Below are 20,276 nucleotides of genomic sequence, written 5' to 3'. Positions count from 1 at the left end.
AAAAGTCAAACATTTCAGAATGTTTTTTAAAATATTCTCAAAATCTTTATGAGGAAATTGAGGACAATAGAAGAGGAGGTAAACAATATCTGAAATCACTAAATCTACCTCAAGTGGTGGATGAGCAGAATTCACAACTAATACAACCTGTGATTGTCCAAGAAATCTTATCAGCTATACAAAAAAGTAAAAAAGGATAAAAGTCCAGGAAGTAACGGAAACACAAATGAGTTCTACAAAACCTTTAACGAAATATTAAGCCCAATTTTGGTTAAATAATTTATTTATTTTGGAAAAAGGAAGATGGCCTCCCACATGGAACACTTCTATTATTAGTGTGATACCAAAGGAAGCTAAGGACCGCACAAGAGTGTAGTTCACACAGGACAGTCTCCCTTTCAAATGTGGATCAGAAATTATTTAAAGCAGTTATGGCAGATAGATTATTAAGAATAACCCCACATAAATTCAGATCAAACTGGTTTTGTACATGGCAGACTACTGTTAGATTATGTGCGACGCACTTTGGATTTTGCTGCGTGGTCTACCAAATTTAAAGAGCAGATGCTAATGTTGACCCTGGACGCTGAAAAAGCTTTCGACTGACGGCCATAGCGCTTTATACTTAAAACATGCGAGGCGTTTGAGTTACAAGACAAGGTGATCCTCTCTCACCCCAAATATTTGCACTGTGCATGAAACCCCTAGCCGAAAGTATTAGACAAAACAAGAATATAACAGAGAATAAGGAGGGGAGGAACATAAATGAGTGCTTTATGCAGATGACGTAATGGCAACTGTTACTAATGTCAACAAATCTCTAGAATTTCTAATTACAGAAATAAAAAAAATATAGTTTATTTTCAGGTTATAAGTTAAATACTCATAAAACAGAAGCAATGACAATAGGAGATCAACTGGAAAAGGAATTCAAGAGAAACTATAACTTTAAATGGGAATGCAATAAACTAAAATACTGGGGGATTTGGATTCCTAAAAACCTGGAGGAGTTTTTTGAAATTAATTATATAAAATTAATCAAACAGGTTATGGATGAAATGAATAGATGGAAACTGTTAAATCTATCCATATTTGAAAAAAACTAAATCCATAAAAATGACTACACTACCAAGATTTTAATTTTTTTCCAATTACCAATATATATATACGTTTTTTTAAGGAATTTGATAACAATCATATTCTGTGAAAATAATAAAGTAATAATGAAGATTAACAATTATTGTGTCACCAATACAGTTAAACATGGAGGAGGATTATCGAGGTAAAGAAAATAAGAGAAAATGAAATGATTTATTTGAGGGAAATTTTCAGAGATCCACAATTTGAACCAAATGTAATAGATAACGTTTTTAATAGATGGACTGAAAAGGGACTGGTAAGATTCTGGCAAATGTGTAAGGGAAATTAGATTAAATCATTTGAAAATATCTCTAAACATTATAAAATATCAAGCAATAGTTTTTTATAGATATTGTCATGTTGAATATGAAATATTACAAGGAAAACAGGGAGAAACTATCAATATCATAAATGAAAAAAGAGTTAGAAATACAAATAACAGATGAAGAATGGAAACAGATGTTTGTTGAAATTCACAAAACTACCAATTCCTTATTTTGGAGAAAATTAGCTTGGAAAATAAAAGAGATACTTCTTGATACTTCTTCTTGTTTAATGTTTCTTAGGTGAATGGGACTGAGTAGTATGTATTGTGCTGCAAACCTGAAATTGTATAGTAACTATGTTGTTGCCTGATGCATCAGAGGAATGTTATATTTTATTTTAACCATAGAATTAGATTTGGTTGTTGCTGGGTTTTTTTTTTTTGCATTAACTGTCTTATGTACTGTCATGTAATATACTTTTAAAAACAAAGAAATAAACTCCCAAAATGTATCAAAATATAAAAGAATGAGTTCTCAGTGCTCAGTGAATTGTGGAGGAATTATGCAAAGTATTAAACAGATATTGGTTGGAAGTGTTTAGGTTGATGGAAGAAATCTAAAAACAAAACTCTTTATTTAAAAGCAGAACACATCATTCTAGGGAAACCTCCGTCTACTTTCAACCAAGATGAAAAATCTCTCTTCAGAATCATTGAAACAGATAACTAAAAAGTGGAAAAGACCCAAAACGCCAGACTCATTAATATGGAAAAATATGATTCAAGAAGTAAAATTTCTTGAAAAAGTGACTCACAAAATAAGGAATATGGAAAATGTGAGTCTTTTCAATACCTTTTTAATTAATTTATTTATTTAGCATATATGTTGCTTATGTATGTCTTTGTATGTATATTTTGATTGGGAAATGTATTTGTGGGATATTGCAAACTGAAAAGCTGTATGGAAATTGTTTACAAAAAAAATAAAGTATAAGAAAAAAAAGTTATAGAAGTTTTAGAAGCCCCATGGTTTTTAGTATTTTTTTTTACATCATCTTTCCTATGATAAATCAAAAACTGAGAGGTCCCCAGAAAACTCATGATATGCTTACATATGATGCAGGACTTGATAGCTTAAATACCCAGAAGTATGCAAAGTACCTCAAATGGTCTCCATATCAACAAACTACAAAATGAACACTTTTGATGCTAAGGTATATTTTGCTTTTGTTGTTTTACTTAGGTGAAGCATTGGAGTACTTCCACCACTGATAATCAGCACCAATTTTTTTTTTTTTTTTTTTACTTTCCAAGGAACTAGAGGTTTATGGGGCCTAAAAATAGTGTTACTAGTAATTTAATGGGAACCATGTACAATTTGTTTTTTCTGAACCAATTCTGCCTTTGATTTTTGTCTGCTAGTTTGTCTGGAAATTATGTCAATTCTTTATTGTTTTTATATAATTTTAATATTCAATCAATGTCTCGTGTAATAACATAAAATGTATGGTGGTCATATTTTAAAAACTGCACTATAGCAAGATTTTCTCTCCTGGTTTCCTACATCAGATAAACAGAAACTGGATCTCTTGGCTGTTGGTGACTGTTTCTCATTAGAGACAACAGGCTGCAGCAAGTCTTTCTTAGCTACACTTCTCCTCTGCAGGTAACATGAGAATCCAGCCAATTGTTAAGTTATTAAATTGTCTCTGCATTCTGTAGATTTTTTTTTTAATCTGAAAAAGTCAATCTTGCTTTAATGTCTAAAAGATATGTATTGGATCTTAAAAACAATCCTAATGTTTTCCAGATGAATGTAAAATGACACATACTGACAATAGCAGCTTGTGAAAAAAAAGTACGCTTTATTATTGGACGACTTTTTTTGCCTTAACATGGACACACCAGACATTTTATTTTAATAATAACATGAAAGGCATTGGAGGACTCAATCACACGTGCACTGATTGATAAAGGCTTAGTTCCCCTCCTTCACACACAAACACAGACAATGCATAGATGACACTGGCAGGAAGACTAATGGATCCTTGGAAGAGTACAGTGTGTGTGTGAGAGCTTACCTTTAAAGACTACTTTGTATGAAACTTAGGCAGGTGTGTGTATGTGTGGAGTATGAATGTAAGAGGGCCTGGCAAGTAGTGTTTTTGCATAATGTGTCTGTTGGAAGGAATCTCCGTATGCTGGCTGAATGGCTGGCTTCCTCTCAAAACAGACGCTTCTCATAACTGTGGGCAAAAAGAAGAGCTGGTCAGTGTGGGAGAGATCACACCTTTCCACAATGCTCTCTGAGGTTTCCTGTTACGACAGACTGGATGGGCTAAACAGGAAGTTTAACTCAAAGTCTGTGTGTTGACATGAAGCTGAAATAACCCACAAAGTAGTAAATTTGTGCTGGAGAAACACCAGTTTGTGTGTGTGTACCTGTGCAGGCTGTGGACTCCACCCTCCACCTGAGCAGAATTTGTTCTCCTTTCAAATTTCAGATCTCCAGAGTACATCATGGCTCTGCCAGGGGGGGAGAAATGCAACATACAGCCACGGGGTTAAGAATATATCATGCAACACAAACCCTGGGTACCAAGTACCAAGCCTAAAGAAAGGTCTCACGTCCACTCTGATTATTATGGTTTTCTGTTTTAGTGATTTGTGCACAAAAACATCTGTGTTAATCATTTTTACAATACAGTAGGGTGGACACAGTTTTTCAGAAGCACTCAGTCAGGATGTGTGAATGAAATCATAAGACTTCCAATGTGGGGACTAGATTTCTACACGCATTACGGTGACTTTTATCGAATTATGTAGTATGATTTTTTAATGATTTTAATGAGTTTACCATGACTTTTAGGGCATACTACGCTGTATATCATAGAGACAGAGCACAATGCATCACACCCCGAACACTGTTGATGTCAGACTATACTATGACCTGTTGTCATGACTGATGTTTTCTCTTTTGGGGACATACAAAACTGTGATGTTTTTCTTTCCCCAGGCTGTGAGACTCCTCAACTCCTCCTTCAACGCCAAAAGATGGAGCAGGATTTAGGATCACCTAAAATTTCATTTCCTCTTAAACTACATTTAAGAAAAATGACAATAACGTTACCTTGCACCTTTTGCATGATTCAATGGCATACAACTGTCTACTTAGACGTTACAATACTAGGAAGCTGTAGATGCTAATAATATTTTCAGCATTGGTTTTCTAAGTTCTGATGCCTGAGTGCCATTTAAAGGCCACGTGGGAAAAGTGCACATATAGAGAAATTATCTTTTCCATTTCACTTCCAAGTTAAACTGCCAAAATTGTCCACTAAAATCGCCCATGAAGAAAAATCCCCCTTTGTTTTACTATTCTGTGCGCATGTACGTCCATCCCATGAGAATTCCCTAAGAGACAATTTTACACAATCAACAGTCTGCCTGTGTGTTATTACCTGAGCTGTGTGAGACTCTTCGCTCCGATGTCCTGGCAGGAGTGCTGAATGCCAGCCAGCAGGTATGGAACAAACTTGTGGATGGAGCCTTTGTCCTGCACCGCTCCAGAAACACCCTGAGCAACTTTAATCTTATCACACTCACTGTGAGGGGAGGACGGAAATAAAGACATGAGTGGTATGATGGTAACAGTTGCACAGAAAGAGTGCACTCTTGTGAGGTTTCCTGTCTCTCACCTTAAAGCAAAGGATCTTGTGCACAGCCTGTGTACTGCCACTGTGTGGCTAATGATTCATAACAGGGTGATTAAATTAAAGGAATTCATCTTCTGAATACTCTCCTTTTGAGAATGTTGTGATATTTACTTTCAAACCAAAATGAAGATTCGACATGAGCATTATTCAATAAAATGTCTGCAACTCTGTGTGACTGCAAAAGTTTTGGAAACCACTGAGAATCACATGAGGAAGAAGTGTTGACATTTGGGAAAAACATTTGTGGTGAGACGAGGCTACACCGTGTAGAATGCAAAAGTGCACTTTCATATTTCTCTCTTTTGGGGTAAGAGTGAGTACAGCAGACAGTCACTCCTGCTGTTACCCAACTATGAGCTCTAATTAGTTTGAATGATGCAGTCCATTAAACCAGTGTTAGCGTTTCTGTACCTGAAGTACCGGGTCTGGGAGCCCAGGTTTTTGTCCATGGCATCCAGGGAGCCCATCCCGCGGTATTTTTTCAACCTGATGCCGTCAGAGAAGAAATATTCCCCTGGAGCTTCACTGGTGGCAGCCAGCAGAGAGCCCATCATCACTGGACAGAGTTTAGTGAGTGGAAGTTAGGTTAGAAGACTGGAAATGAATTAAAAAAACGACTTAAACGCTTAAATGGAGTAAAAGTCTGGAAACAGCTGGTCTTTTTGCTATTTTTGAGTGTAAATCTGGTTTCACACGGAGGGCAGTAAACAACATAATCCAAATCTGAAAATCTACTGTTCAAATTATAATCCTCTCTGTAACATGTATTACATAAACTGTGACAGATGACTATTACAAAAAATAATAAACAAATAGATCTTGTAATCAAATCTAAAATAAAATGGTTTAATTTCACTCGCGTGCATATCTCATCTGTCATCTAAATATTTCAGTTTTAAACTCTGAAACACCCATCTATCCATACCTGTGGATGCTCCCAGAGCCAGGGCTTTGGCAATGTGCCCGACAGTCTGGATGCCGCCATCAGCGATGACCGGCACGCCAAAACGTCTGGCATACTCTGATACTTTATAGACAGCTGTGGCTTGTGGTCTGCCGCACGCTAGCACTGAGGAGAGGAAGAAGAGAGATGGTGGACGAATTAATGACGTGAGAAAATGTGTACAGCTGTTGGATTTACTCATTTTAGCTACATGTTTCAAGTCTCATGATGGCTGGTAGGTTAAGAGGTCGGTATGTAGTACAGGACAAACCAGCGGCGAAAACACAACTGAAGCTCACATACTACTAACTCACTTCACCGTGAAAGGCATTGCAGACTTGCATAGGGAGTTGGAATAAAATTTAGTTTTTTGTGTCTTTACCAGCCAATCATTCTTTGATGTCATCATCGTAAGTTTACAGGAACATACTTCACCCTACAGACGAGCTTTAGAACCAGAAGCCATCAGCTGTCTGATCATTTGATTATCAAAGACTTCCTAATGGAGCTCAGAGAGTTCAACTGAGTTGACAAGCATGCATGGTGGAAAATCCCAGTGATGTTAAAAAAAAAAAAAAAAGCTCACACTGTGAATGAGTAGACAGTCTGGGAACATGACTTTTTCTATTGTCATGTTAGTTTAAGAAAAGTGAGAATGAGGAAGTTAAACTTGTCGCATCAGCAAACAAATCCCACGCACACACCGCTGAGACTACAAACCGGTCACATACTAAATCTTGCCTCTATTCAACTGAAGAGCACTAATTAATTCTTTAACATCTTTAAGATTTCAACCACTAATCTTACTACCATCAAGTAAGGGACTCAAATATGCTAACAAAGAGAAAAATCCTGATTCCTTTTTTTTAACCAGTAGAGCTGTTTTACTTCCTGTGAACTCGGGGCTGCATGGTACTTTCCAAAATATTTGTCCTAATTATCCTGCTATGTATTGATGGCCATGATCTGAGAATAAATATTGCCAAGCGCTCTTTGTACAAGTTACAAGGGCGCTTGTGGTTTAATACAAATTCTGTATTTTCCAGATAATATACGACACACTATGTGCATTACAATTATCCTGTGCAACTATCAATCATGGAAACACAGTTTCTGTGTATGTGAAAGGTATATCTAGTGTGTACATACAGATACTATATTTTATTTTCATTTTATTTTCAATTTTATATCATTTTTATTTGTCATATTCTTATCCTTACTCTTCACTCAAATCATTTTTTTCCTCTTTTCTATTGCTGCTGACGTTTGAGCTGCTGTAACGTGACTTTCTATTAATTAATTAAGTCTTATCTCATAGGTCCCAAAGTTTGTAAGGCAGCAAGCAACATACAACAGAGGAGCAGCTGGTGTAGTAACTTAAATTTATGACAGGAATGAATTACAATCAACGTTATGTATTAAAGGAGCATTACAGTGTTATAGAATGTGAATACTTTGAAAAGCTACTACTGCAAAAATGCTCACCATAAACAAAATCAAAAATGTTTGGCTTGATTGAATTAAAATCTTAAGGATTTTAACTTTATACTGAACTACAGCTATTAAAAGGGACTTCACCCTGGCCTCTAAGTGATAATTTAAAACATTGTAGATGACAGTGTAGTGACTTTCTTTCATTATGTTTATGTGTTATGATATACAGTGCGTGTTTTTAATAATCTGTGAAACCCGTGTGTTGAAGCTACAATACATGACTGTGTTTTTTACTGCTCTGTACATATAGTCTTAGAAAACTTGATGTAAAAATGAAAAGACACACAACACAGAAACAGCTCATCTTTTTTCAGCCCCAATGCTGCTCAGACTACACACAGCAGGTGATGTGGCGTCTTATAGAGCCATGCTACAATATAAAAGTATTTTGCTTTGGGTGGAGAAATCACAGTTGGCATCTTTGGCAGACTATGACGGTATTATGCTGACTACTAAAAAATGGGTCATGAAAATCAGAATATGACACAAATGGCTAAACAAAGATACATTTATCATGGCCGCCTTGTCCTTGATAATAATGATTAATTATAACGCAAAGGTGTCAGCTGAAATATAACCTGCCTGATCCCAATCAAACCTCAGCAGGTTCACCACCTCTGCTACACAAAGACACCTAGAGGCTGCCAGCTGCATTTCTGAGCCACTCGCTCCAATGCCACGTGTTAGGGATGGTGTTAGAAATGAATGAGAGCTGTGGGCTGCAACTGATACAATGATGGGAGGAGCCAATGAATCACAATCCTGTCACAGGAGCAGCACACAAGGTGTGGCCTTAAAGGGATAGATTAGATCATTTGAAGTTTGGCTGTACAAGGTACTATTAAATATGTATTAAAATATAGTAGATGTCAGACGGCATGCCCCTAATTTGGAGAAGCAACGTACTGCTGTGGACAGTGGAAGCAGTAAAACACATTTTAGCCACCTAAAAACGCCGTTATCTGTTTTAATCGTGCGCTATTTAGAATATTTAAGTACCTTATCTTGCCATCTAACAGCAATTTCAGATGGGGAAGCTGTTACACAACTCTCCTTAAAGCCAGATTCCATTGAGAAAAACAGTGATTTTATACTGCTGAAAACAAGAGCTGATGGTCTACTGCAGCCTCTATCAGTAACTTTGAGTTATTGTGTTCGGATTCAACAAAGTCCAAAACAAACTAACTGATAAAGTCAGCGTTAGACCAGAAGTCCCTGAGTGTTTTTGTCAAAGGAGTCTGAGCATAGATGGGGCGCTGAAGCCGTCCCTGTCAGAATGATCTGTCAGACGGCAATTGGAGGTGAAAGTGGGGAAAGAGGTTAAAATATTCACAACGTAGCTGCACTTTAACTCTTATAGTATTTTGTAAGTGGCTAAAATGTGTTTATTGTGCTGCCCCCATACTATCTACCTTACCTCATACAACCCCACATCAAAAATATCCGAACTATCCCTTTAAACTAACCACCATCTGACCATTGTATCCACAAGCAATCCATGGACACAAATAGACGTGGTCTTATTATAATGACATCATCAACACCAGAGACCAGCGGGTCAGTAAAGTGAGTGGAAGAGGAGCAACATTCACTCAGGATGATTGACAGATTAGTGAGGACACAGGGACAAGCAAAACCCCAAAACCTCAAACACCCAAGGCCAGCTCTCAAAAACAAAAATCCTACGACAACTATCTCTGCTACTTTTACTGATGCAAAGCTGTTAACCAATCAATGCAGCAGGCTGTGAGGGGGGCAGGCACACTGTGAAAGTGGAGCCAATAGGAGCCCAGTACAGGCTAAGGTGGGCAGGAAAACTTACTGGAGTATCCCGTAACAGTGGTTGGGGTTTTGGGGCTGTGGAGCTTTATTGCTGGTGGTACAGTGGGGGGAGCTGGACATAGACACACACTCACACGAAGACACACCATAAAAACACCAGGGTGGGAAGTAGAAGAGGGGATTTAAGACGAGGAGGCAGGTGAGAAGAAAATAAGATGAAGATGACAGACAAAAGTAAAGAAAACCATAAGCAAAAGAAAATGAACAAGAACAAATGCTGCTAGTCATTTAAGAGGAATCTTGGGACAAGATAAAAAGACAAAAAAGAGACAACAAGAAGCAAAGAGACAAACAATATCTACTGTGTACCTTTTAACTATGCCAGACAAATCACAGCTTTGTGAATCCTTAAAATTTAAAATCCAAACTTAGTTATGAAATGTCATACTATACACTGAACTCCGACCAATCACAGCTCATGTTCTTTAACAATCTGCATGACTTGCAAAGGTAATCAAGCAGGCGGCGCCAGAGAGACTCGTTCTGACATGCTTGTTTTACCACCTGAGCCTTCTGAAAAGGTTTAGATGTGCAATCAATTTTCAGATCATGTCAATTATATTTATATAGCCCAGTATCACGTTTCCATTTTGCCTCAGGGGGCTTTACTATCTGATCAGCATACAACACCTTTCTAACCTTTGAGCCTCACAGCAGATGAGTAAAAAACTCCCTCAAAAACCATTTAGCGGGGGAAAAGCAGAAGAAACCACAGAAAGAGCAACTGAGGAAGAATCCCTCTCCCTGGACAGACAGAGGTGCAACAGATGTGTGTACAGAATAGACCAATGCATTAAATTACAATATTGATGATCCATATGACAGTGATATACAGGATGTGAACATCATGAAAAAAACTAAACCAGGAGGATGTCAAACAGTTTCCAGACCATGCAAACTCCTCTCCACTATGGACTTCCACTAAGACACACTACACAGGCTAAAATCACTAACTGATGAAGCAAACAATCATTTTCATGCCATCACTGAGCTGACATCATGTTATCAAGGAAACTGGACACCCAGCATCCCATTTTCAACTGCCAAACCAAAGTCAATCAAAAAAATGACAACCTGCACATAATATCACTGAAATTGTCCTTTTCCTCTTTGATTGGCAAATTTCACCACATTTGAGGTAACAGAAATGCTGATGTTGCTTTATGGATGAAAGCAGTTAGTGAGGCTGTTGGTGATGCAGTGTTTTCTAGTCAGTCACTCACCTTCCTGTGTGATGCAGATGGAGCCACTGCCCATCCCCACCCTCAGCCCGTCCACTCCTGCATCTATCAGGTTCTTAGCCTGAGCTGCAGTCACCACTACAGCAGAGAGGGGGAGACAGAGGGAAGTCAGAGCTGAACTGTGACAATTGTCTCTCACCAACTATGTTTACATGCACAAAATATTCAGGCTTTCGCCCTTATTCTGAAAAAGACAATATTCCCACTAAGCTATTTACATAGCTAATGAAAATGAATATTTCATAAAATTCCAGTTTACATGCAGCTGCGCAAACCCCATTAACATGTCCTTCATTGTGTCAAAATATGGAAAAGTAGAACAGGTGGAGCTGCTGGTCATTTTAATTCTTTACATTAAAATATTTTTTTTTCCACAGTTTCCCCACTGGTGAGGGACTTCTTGGACCATGCAAGCTCAGTCTCCACTTTCACTCCTTCAACCACTGCCTTGAAAAGGTTGTCGCTGCAATATTTATGCATATTCAAAAACTTACTGATAACCACCTCTTTTATATTCTTTTAAAGCAGGTATGTTTCTTCTGCCATCCAGAAATGAGGGCTTTTCTTCTGGGCGTGCATCTCTATCACAGCATGACAAACTGTTGGGGAGTCTGTTTGTGTACAATTTATCCATGGCAATGCACAGAGCCCCCCCGTTTGTCACAAACTGCAGAACAACGCATATTAGCTACATGCCCAAATAACACTCCTAAAACCTGTATAACACTGGCATATCCCACGTCTTAATCGAAAAATGCTCAATTTGGAAAACGGCCTAATTTTGAATATTTAAACTGAATATGCTGTTTACATGACCTGCATCAAATTCTGAACATTGTCATATTTTAAATAATAAGGGAAATACTGGTGTGAATGTAACCATAGACAGTGTGAGCATTTCTAACTACGCAACGTGATCACTGAGGAAGGGTCACTGGGATCAATGGAAAAACCTTTCTGGCTATTAGGCAAAGAAAGGTGTGGTTACCGTTGCCTCCGATGACCTGTAGATCTGGATACTTTTCTTTGATATATTTGATCATGTTGATCTGGAAGATTGAGTTGCCCTGAGACGAGTCCTGGAAGGACACAAAGACACATGGCATTGTTATTTACAGAGCATCATTACTCTGAGTTTGTACACTTCACAGCTTTCAGACAACCTATAACCTCAAATGTACTGAATCCAGAGCAAATCATCTTCACACCATCAAATCTGCTCCCGCTGTTGTGAGATCAGGGATTTTCATTTCATCAAAAATCCTCATTAACACACTCAATGGTAGCGAATTCAACAGCGTACAGTATGCTTCAGAAATGTTGATATCTACTCTGCTGTGCACCACAATGCTGCTAAATTAAGTAAACCCAGTAAACCCATTACATATCTGTGAAAGAGCTGAGTTCCAGTCTGTTCTCCACCAACGGTCCCGCTTTGTCAGTGATAAAAGCTCCCTAATCCGCACCACAAAGTCGGAAACTGTTCCCAATAGAGAATTGCAAGCCAGTTGAGCCCAGTCTGCCCTGTCTGGTCTCCATCTCTAAAACTCATCCTAGAGTCCTGCTCACCAGTACAATTACATCCACACCGCTCTGCACCAACAGGTCCAATCGGTACTTGTCGTCGTTGTGGGTGCCGATGGCAGCGCCACATAGCAGCTGTTTGCGCGAGTCTTTGGAGGCCAGAGGGAAGTCTCTGTTCTTCTTCAAGTCTGTGCGGGCGATGATGGACACCAGGGAGCCCTCTTCATTCACTATCGGCAGCTTTCCTGCAGGAGGAATTCGGGAGGTTAAACGTGTTCATACATTCACACCTGGATGCAAGTTAAACTCTGCTATGTCATACTTTAACGACAATGATAAAAAATCCTGCTCGTAAAGAATAAAAATGTAACATCCTTCTGACCTTTCTTACTCCTCTGGAGGATTTCATTAGCTTCCTTCAGTGTCACTCCAGCAGGGGCGACCACGAGATCCTCTCGCTTCGTCATCACCTGTCAAGACAGGGACACACACAGAACATGAATAAAAGGACGTATCGGAGCTTGGTGCAGATGTTTCAGGAAATGTAGAAACTTTTCTGTAGGTTTTAGCTGTTTAGTAATTTAATGTTATATTTACAATCATTTTTGTCCATAAAATTTATTACTCAGTCAATTAGAAAATAATCCTACATCAGTCTCAAAAATTCAGTATGGGTGAGGCTCTGTTTTACACAAAAATATCAAAGTGCTTCATAAAATTTCAATTAATCAGTTCCAAAAACTTGCATCCAGCAGCACAGTGTTTTAAGTCAGGCATGTCCAGCCTCCACCCACCTCGCTCAGTGGCAGGTTGTGGTCCTCCTCTTTCAGGAAGTCAATGTCTCTGGAAGAGATAATGCCCACCAGCTTGCCGCCCATTTTGCCGTTGTCAGTGATGGGGATTCCACAAAAGCCGTGGCGAGCCTTGGCCTGGAAGACGTCCCGAACACGCTCGTTGGGGCTCATCACCACTGGGTCTGTGATGAAGCCCTGCTCATAACGCTGGAGGTGGGAGGGAAGGAAGGTGGTGAGGAAAAGGACGGGTGTGGAAGAATACAGGAGGCAGGAGCAGAATGGTGTAAAACAAAAAGAAATACAAACGGGAGTTGCATTTGAAAGCCAGTATGGAAAAGAAAGAGAGGGTGAAAGGGATTAAATAAGGAGGGTTGGATGAAGAATATTTGAGCATTCAACTGCCTACAATCTAGAGCAGAGGAGCAAGGGATGCAGGGACATGACACACTTCTACATCATTCAAACTGAGAGCAGCAAATAAAAATAAAGAAAGACAAAGAGAAGCTGATGTGAGATGGCAGAAAAAAAGATGCACATCAGATTAATAAAGACAAAAATAAAGAAAAATGATCATGTAAGAATATGATGAGCAGATGAGGAAAATGACTAGCTACATGCACACCAGTATTCCCCTTTTATTCCAAATATGACAACATTCTGAATTTGGTACCGTCATATAAACAGCATATTCTGTTTAAATATTCCAAATCAGGCTGTTTTCCGAGTTTAGCATTTCCAGATTAAGACATGTAGGATATGCCTGTACTTTTCGGGTTCTGGGAGCATTATTTACACACGTATACACCCAATTCAGAATATTAATCTCAACTGGGTTTTTTTTTTTTTAACGGCAGTTTGCAACACACGGCCACTTGTTTGTTTACGGTCAGTGTTGTGAGTTTTCATAGATATGTTATAAATAAATATAATTACCAACAGTTTGCAAGGTTGTGGGCTAGAGATGCATGCAAAGACAATCCAACAGTTCTAAGCAAAACAAGAAGTCCAGCAAGTCTGCCACTGGTAAAAAAAATCCTATTTTGATGTAAAGACGCAACATGACAATTGGCTCCAGCTGTTCTACTTTTCCATATTTTGACGTGATAAATGATACATTAGGGAGCGTTAATGGGAGTATGCACGGCTTCATGTAAATGGGAATATTAGTGGAGTACTCATTTTCATCAGACATGTTAACAGCTTAGTAGGAATATAGTCCTTTTTGGAATAAGAGCTAAAACCGGACTGTTTTGTGCATGTAAAAGTACTCAATGAAAGACCAGAAGGGGATGACGGAGTGTAAAGAGAAAATATCATCATCACTACCTTGACTTTGCGAACTTCATTGGCCTGGAATTCTGGAGTGCAGTTGTGGTGGATGAAGCCGATGCCACCTGTTAGCTGGGAGGAGACAACACATCAGGTGTGTGTAAGCAATCAACACAGTGTGCCAATGTGATAGCAGGACAAATTAATGCTTTAATACCCATGGTAAACCATGTGTTTATGTGTCATACTTACTGCCATAGCTATTGCCATGCTGGCCTCTGAGACGGTGTCCATGGGAGAGGAGACGAAGGGAGTTTTCATGGTGATTTTTTTGGTAAGTGCTGAGGTCAGATCCTGGACAAAAGACATCAGGAGGATATTTGGTACACTGAGAAACATATAAACATTATGATACTCAGGCTCTGTTCACGTGTATGTCGAGATATTTGGTAACAGATATTTTCCTATATGTTTTTGCCTCCAGTCTAAACATAGTTTTAAGTCACTATAATAAAGATTATTGAAAAGTCTTCTTGGCTGAAGACTTTTCAAAACTCTGGTAACTTTGTATCCATGTGGACAATGACTTCATCCTTTTAAAAAAAGCAAGGAATCCCTGTGTGTGAGTTTGTGTCTAGTGTGTCACTGGCAAATTTCAAGGGCCAGTCATCCAAATTACTTCACACTTGGCGAGTGTATTGCTGGGGACCCGAGGAGGTAAAGTGTCTAATTTGGTGATTTTACATGCAACACAATCAAGATAAATAAACTCTGAATAAACAGGCTCTCTGAATCCATGCAGTGGAGTGCAGAGCATGCCTCTTTTGGGCTGTGTGTAATTCATCGTGGTTCTGACCACGTGTAGCAGCGATCTTGGTGTATATATATTTATATGTACCCTGTCATGACTGAATGCGACGCAAGTGAGCGTCAGCGACAAAAAGCGGTTTGATTGCATTGGTTTCTATTGGAATGTACAACCTAGACTCAAGTGACGTAACGCTGACGTTTTGAGCTGAACTTCGGTCTGATGCCCTGTTTGCACTGCAATGGATAAAGAACGGCTGATTAATGAAGTTGAAATGAGGAGTTATGGACAAAACACCTCTTCATTTAACTACAAAAACCTAAATGAGGGGGCAGCTGGCTGGAAGGAGATAAATAAGTGCTTGGGCAGTATCACGGTATTACTGTATACCAGATTATTTAGAAAACTCAAAGGTATGTTTTTCAATCCAGTCATAAATAAGGTGCTCCTCTTTTCATTAAAGTCATTGTATGTAGATGTAACAGAAGTTCATATGTAACGGATTTAATGTGGACTCGAAGAGGACAGAAATGGACACTTGCTTGATGTTGGGATACAATGTAAAATAAAATGACGCACACATTTTCCATAAACAGATTGAAAAAACTGTGTGCAGTTCATCTGCCACACAACAATGGCAGAGGAGATGCACAGCCAGAACAATGTCAGAAATGTTTTTTGGAAAGAAAATATTAGACTAGACAAATGAGCCCCGCAAAATTATTTTGAAGTATTCCAAAAGTAATCCAGAGTATTTACAATACATTACTTTGTTTGAGTACTCTAATAGAGCATGTTACAAATAACATTCTAGGGAAGGTAGTCAGTTGGGTAAAGCTTTATCACGTGATGAATCTCGTCTACTTGTGCAACTGTTTCAGTACGTTTTACAATTTACTATTCCCTAAATCTCATAGCGGCAGCTTTCAGCTACACTTACAAAGTCCTGCTTTAGAAGTGAAAGTACCAGGGTTGACTATTAATCCCAGGAGGCCATAATTTACTGCTCTGGTTTGTGGGGCACTATGAGCCAAATTCAGAGAATATTTGTGCTGGGAAGCACACAGACGATAATCCTCCCTCTCTCCTCATCTGCTCCCATCCTGAGCATCATCCCACGTTCAGATTAGTTTAATACCGCAACAGCAACGTTAATCAGATTTTATGTGTTGGTAAATATTTGTCCTTCATCACAACTCACCACTTGTTCTGCTGTGAAGTCGATGTAGCCTGGCAGAATCAGGAAGTCGCTGAGGGAGAGACGAGAGACAAGGTTAGAGCAGTTCCATCCGAACATTTTTGAACCCACCTAAGCCAATAAAACATGAGCACATTACAGATTTCATTCATAATCCGGAAAATCACATTTCAAAACTTATAACTAAAACATAAGGGTAACACTAAACATTACTTATTTGACATAAAGGTACAGTAAATAAATCTAGGATTTTTTTTAATGTGATAACTGAACATGTACCTAAAGAATAACACGTGCAACAGGTATTCAAGGAAAAAGTAATGTGGCTTAATCTACTCCAAAGACCACATAGCATTTCTCGGGAATCCTCATAATGGGTCCGGTTACGGGTGTAAGTGTGAAACGTTTTTGCATTAGGGAACTTCTTAAATGCAATGCTTAAATGCAAGGTATGTGGATCATGTGGCGTATGAGTGGCAGTGAGGAAAGTGTGACGATGAAACCAAAAAGAGATGTGGCCATGTGTTCAAGGATGTGGAAAGAGTGACTGTCAGCCATTACTTCTTTACTTTGATACATTACCAATAGCATTTAAATGAATCAATAACATCAGGGGGTTGGCAGGTCAAAGGGTCACTAGTACACGTTTGCTTTAATACTACTGTATTTGATATTGATATCAAACATCTTTGCTTAACAAAAAGAAATGAGTAACCTGTGTTTCCCAACATCTCCTATCATATCATTTCAATTCTTTTAAATACTTTTAGGATATTGGTAAGAATAAGTATGTACATTTTAAGCCTATCATGATAAAGGGTTGGCAGATACAGCAGTATTTCACTGCAATGATATGACAGACTAGTGCCACAAGTGTAGATTATTTTCCCCATCAATAAATCCTTCAATATTGCTGTGTTCTTTACACTTTGACGAATTTGTAGATATAAATAAATGTTTTTATGTATCGATGATATATTTTTGTGTGTACTGAAATCAGGGCGAACCCTGTATAAGAGGCATAGATGGCATAGATATAATCTAGGATTTCGGACATGAATAGGTGCCTGCATCCAGTCAATTCACGACACTACTATTTGCTCTTTGTTGTTTAGGACTACCAAGCAGATGCTATCAGAATATCCAGTGTCCGGACAGCATAACAACACATGACTGCGTAAGCTAGGACCTAAATTTGGGACCAGTGTGTATACAGAAGGAATGTGATCCCCATTTCATTTCCAAGAGGCTGCAGTTCAGTCTACACAAGTGTTTTCCCTTTTTTAAGACACATATTTTATTTGTCAGCAATCTTTTTTATGGCTGGCAATGTGTAATCTAAAAGGTGAAAACAATAAACTTTCCATAAGAATAGAGTAACAAACAAACTTCACGGATTAACAAAATCCAAATGTGCGTTTTGTGTATTTGTGTGCTGCCAACTGTGCTGCCAATTACCTGTTATATGCAAGTCTGGGGGCACAACAAACATTGTCTTTATATCAAAGTAGACAGTTAAATAACCATGCAACTTCTGTTTATATTAATAAGCCACAACATCAGAGCAGATCGTCTGACTCCAGTTTCATTTTACAAACTGCATACATTGGGTTAATAATTTACCAAGAACTAGAAATTTAAGGCACCTTTTCATTCTCTGGTGACTACTAGTGTAAATGAGTGATTAGTTTGGACAATTAAAGGGACAATCCACAATGTTAAGTTTAGTTTACTTGCCACAAAAAGTATTAACTAACTTAACCTGTAAAAACGTTGCATAGAGTTTTCTTTAGCTCTGGAGGTAAAGATAACCCTGTAAGTCATGATGAAAAGTAGCATTGGTTGCATTATGGGAAATGTAGCATGCAGTGTTTTGGGAGTAGGATTCATTTTACGGACTATACCTTTAAAAGGAGAAGTAAAGTTTTCATTTAGGCAAATAATAGATCGACCAATCAATAATTAAACTGCCACTGTTGTCCCCAAAAAGGGATGACTGACTTTTGCACCAGCAGATTAAGTTGCTGTTCCGGTGAGTTCAACAGTGACACGTGAAGCGGAGGGAGCTGGTTAACTGTTAGCAGTTAGCTAATGTCACATTACAACACTGGACGGTAGTACGGCAGCTGTTGGGTGAGTGTGTTGTCGTGCCTGGCCTGTGAGTCCGGGACAGAGGACTGTGAGTGATCATGTCTTTACTTGTATGTGAGTCCGTCTCCTCCGTTGAACAGCTGCTGTCCTGACAGCCCATCCTCGGGAACGTAACCGGTCTGCCCGCTGATCAGGTAGTCCGCCATGACGTCCAAATGTACCCTCACAGGTCCTTTAATGTTTAGCTAGTAATAAAGTAAGTTAATAAGCTGCTATGGCGACGAGCGAGTACAAAAACAGACAACACACGCAGGCCCCGGAACAGAGACCGAGAACTTTCTTCGGTCGCCCTGTGTGTTGCTCTTCCTCTCGGTCACTTCACGGTCTAAGCGTTGTCCTGCTCCACGCGCCTCTAAGCACCCGAGAAGAGTCCCGTCGTCTGAGTGTCAGTTACTGGCAAGAAACTGCACAGAAAATGTCAACATGAACGCCTGTGTGTCCTCTCTCAGGCCTTTCTGCCCGCCGGGGTTCAGCGTTCATGTTCTTTCTACACTTCCCTCAGACACGTGCGTTATTCCCATCTGACAACGTTTCCGACGCCGACGTCACTTCCGGTCGACCCGCCCCCTCATTTCTATGTTTTTAAAAATCATTAACAGAAAATAACTTTCATTGTGTCCCAGTTATTGAAAATAAAGAAATAAGTATTTTCAAGTAATATGTAAAGAGTCGACTATTAACATCAGCATTAACACAATGACTTCTTGTTATAATTAATATGATATGGCAAAAACTTTAAATATATTATATTTTAAAGGCTTAATTCAAAAGAGCACCTGTTAAAAACATATTTAAGGCTACTGAGTGATCTCTAGTTTTGATATTGTATAGGGACTGTACCTTATCAGAGCAGAGGGGTGTGAATATATGTATAAAATAACGTATGTTTTTGGATTACAAATGTTAATGTTTTAGTGAATCTGGCAAAGGTTGAGTTAATTTTAACAACTTTATATTCCTACATTGTTTATTCTAGGATTTTACATCAGTTTCAATTTATTAGTTAACATTATTTTGTTTTAATAATAATTGCATTAGCAAAAGTAACTCTTAAATAAAGCTTTTGTAGTACATAGTGGCATAGAAGGTACAAAGTTTCCCTTTGAAATGTAATGGAGTAGAAGTACAAAAATGGCATTATATGGAATAATTTTAAGTACAAGTAGCTTAAACTGGACTTACTTTTCACCACCGTTACAAACTAACAGGTGCATCATTGAGGCCATCACTGTGGTGTCAACATGACCCTATTTTAATAGTTTGCCGCTAAAAATATACTGCAGCTCCAAAATTTATATAATACTGTGCTCTTGGCTGTTTTTTTGGAAACTATTTAATGTATTTCTCAGAGATCAGAAGTTCAAAATGTGCCCCACATCATCTGGTCACATCCTAACATTGCTTCCAAACATACTATAGCTGTTTTAGAACAGCAAGTGCCTCCCTGTCCTGCTTTGGAACAAACACTTGGGGGTGCACTCCTCCTCACGCTCCACCTTACTGTGTCTACGTAAAACTGGGTCACACACATAAGGTCTGGCACAGTGGTGGCGCAGTTAATAATGTCTTGGCAATTACACATAACTATATTAGGCTGCAGCAGACACCCTGGTCCCAGGCTGTGAGATTCAATAGGTGCCAATCTGATAAGGGCAGAGGTGACCTGAGTTTCAGCAACACGTGTCACAGTACCTGTTGAGAAAAATAATGATTATTTAAAAAAAAACCAAACATTTGCCCTTTCACTACATCACAGATGCAGTGTGAGGGCAAACATAGATCTGAAGTCCAAATAAAACCAATTAAATGGTACTTTGAGTGCTTACAATAGAGGACTAGGGCCTCATTACAGAAAAATATTCCGACTGCTTGTCTTCTCTTAACTTACATA

At 38.7% G+C, this 20,276-nt stretch overlaps 1 protein-coding gene across 2 annotated transcripts; it reads right to left on the bottom strand.

Annotated features, from left to right (window-relative positions):
* Nucleotides 1-3,261: 3,261 nt before the first annotated feature.
* Nucleotides 3,262-18,920, bottom strand: impdh2 (IMP (inosine 5'-monophosphate) dehydrogenase 2). Of its 2 annotated transcripts, XM_042491853.1 has the most exons (15): nt 18,434-18,920; nt 16,238-16,286; nt 14,481-14,582; nt 14,286-14,360; nt 12,960-13,166; nt 12,548-12,635; nt 12,211-12,410; nt 11,630-11,720; nt 10,624-10,719; nt 9,381-9,452; nt 6,047-6,190; nt 5,533-5,677; nt 4,867-5,010; nt 3,848-3,931; nt 3,262-3,651 (listed from the first exon to the last, which is right to left on the bottom strand). In XM_042491853.1, the coding sequence occupies exons 1-15, from the start codon at nt 18,529-18,531 to the stop codon at nt 3,630-3,632; spliced, it is 1,617 nt and encodes a 538-aa protein (XP_042347787.1). In that variant the 5' UTR covers nt 18,532-18,920; the 3' UTR covers nt 3,262-3,629. The 2 variants fall into 2 exon arrangements, with proteins under 2 accessions (XP_042347787.1, XP_042347788.1); XM_042491854.1 differs by lacking the exon at nt 9,381-9,452.
* Nucleotides 18,921-20,276: the final 1,356 nt, after the last annotated feature.

This window comes from Plectropomus leopardus, chromosome 8 (assembly GCF_008729295.1).
Source record: "Plectropomus leopardus isolate mb chromosome 8, YSFRI_Pleo_2.0, whole genome shotgun sequence".
Taxonomy (NCBI): domain Eukaryota; kingdom Metazoa; phylum Chordata; class Actinopteri; order Perciformes; family Serranidae; genus Plectropomus; species Plectropomus leopardus.
This window is presented reverse-complemented; position numbering and strand designations above follow the sequence as displayed.

Bases quoted from the DNA above. Each gene is read 5' to 3' on its own strand.
- impdh2 (XM_042491853.1), bottom strand. From the start codon at position 18,531: ATGGCGGACTACCTGATCAGCGGGCAGACCGGTTACGTTCCCGAGGAT. The intron at 12,411-12,547 runs GTCAGAAGGATG...TTCCTCCTGCAG, and splicing joins CCTCCAGAGGAGTAAGAAAG to GAAAGCTGCCGATAGTGAAT. The intron at 10,720-11,629 runs GTAACCACACCT...TCTCTGCTGTAG, and splicing joins ACAGGTCATCGGAGGCAACG to TGGTGACTGCAGCTCAGGCT.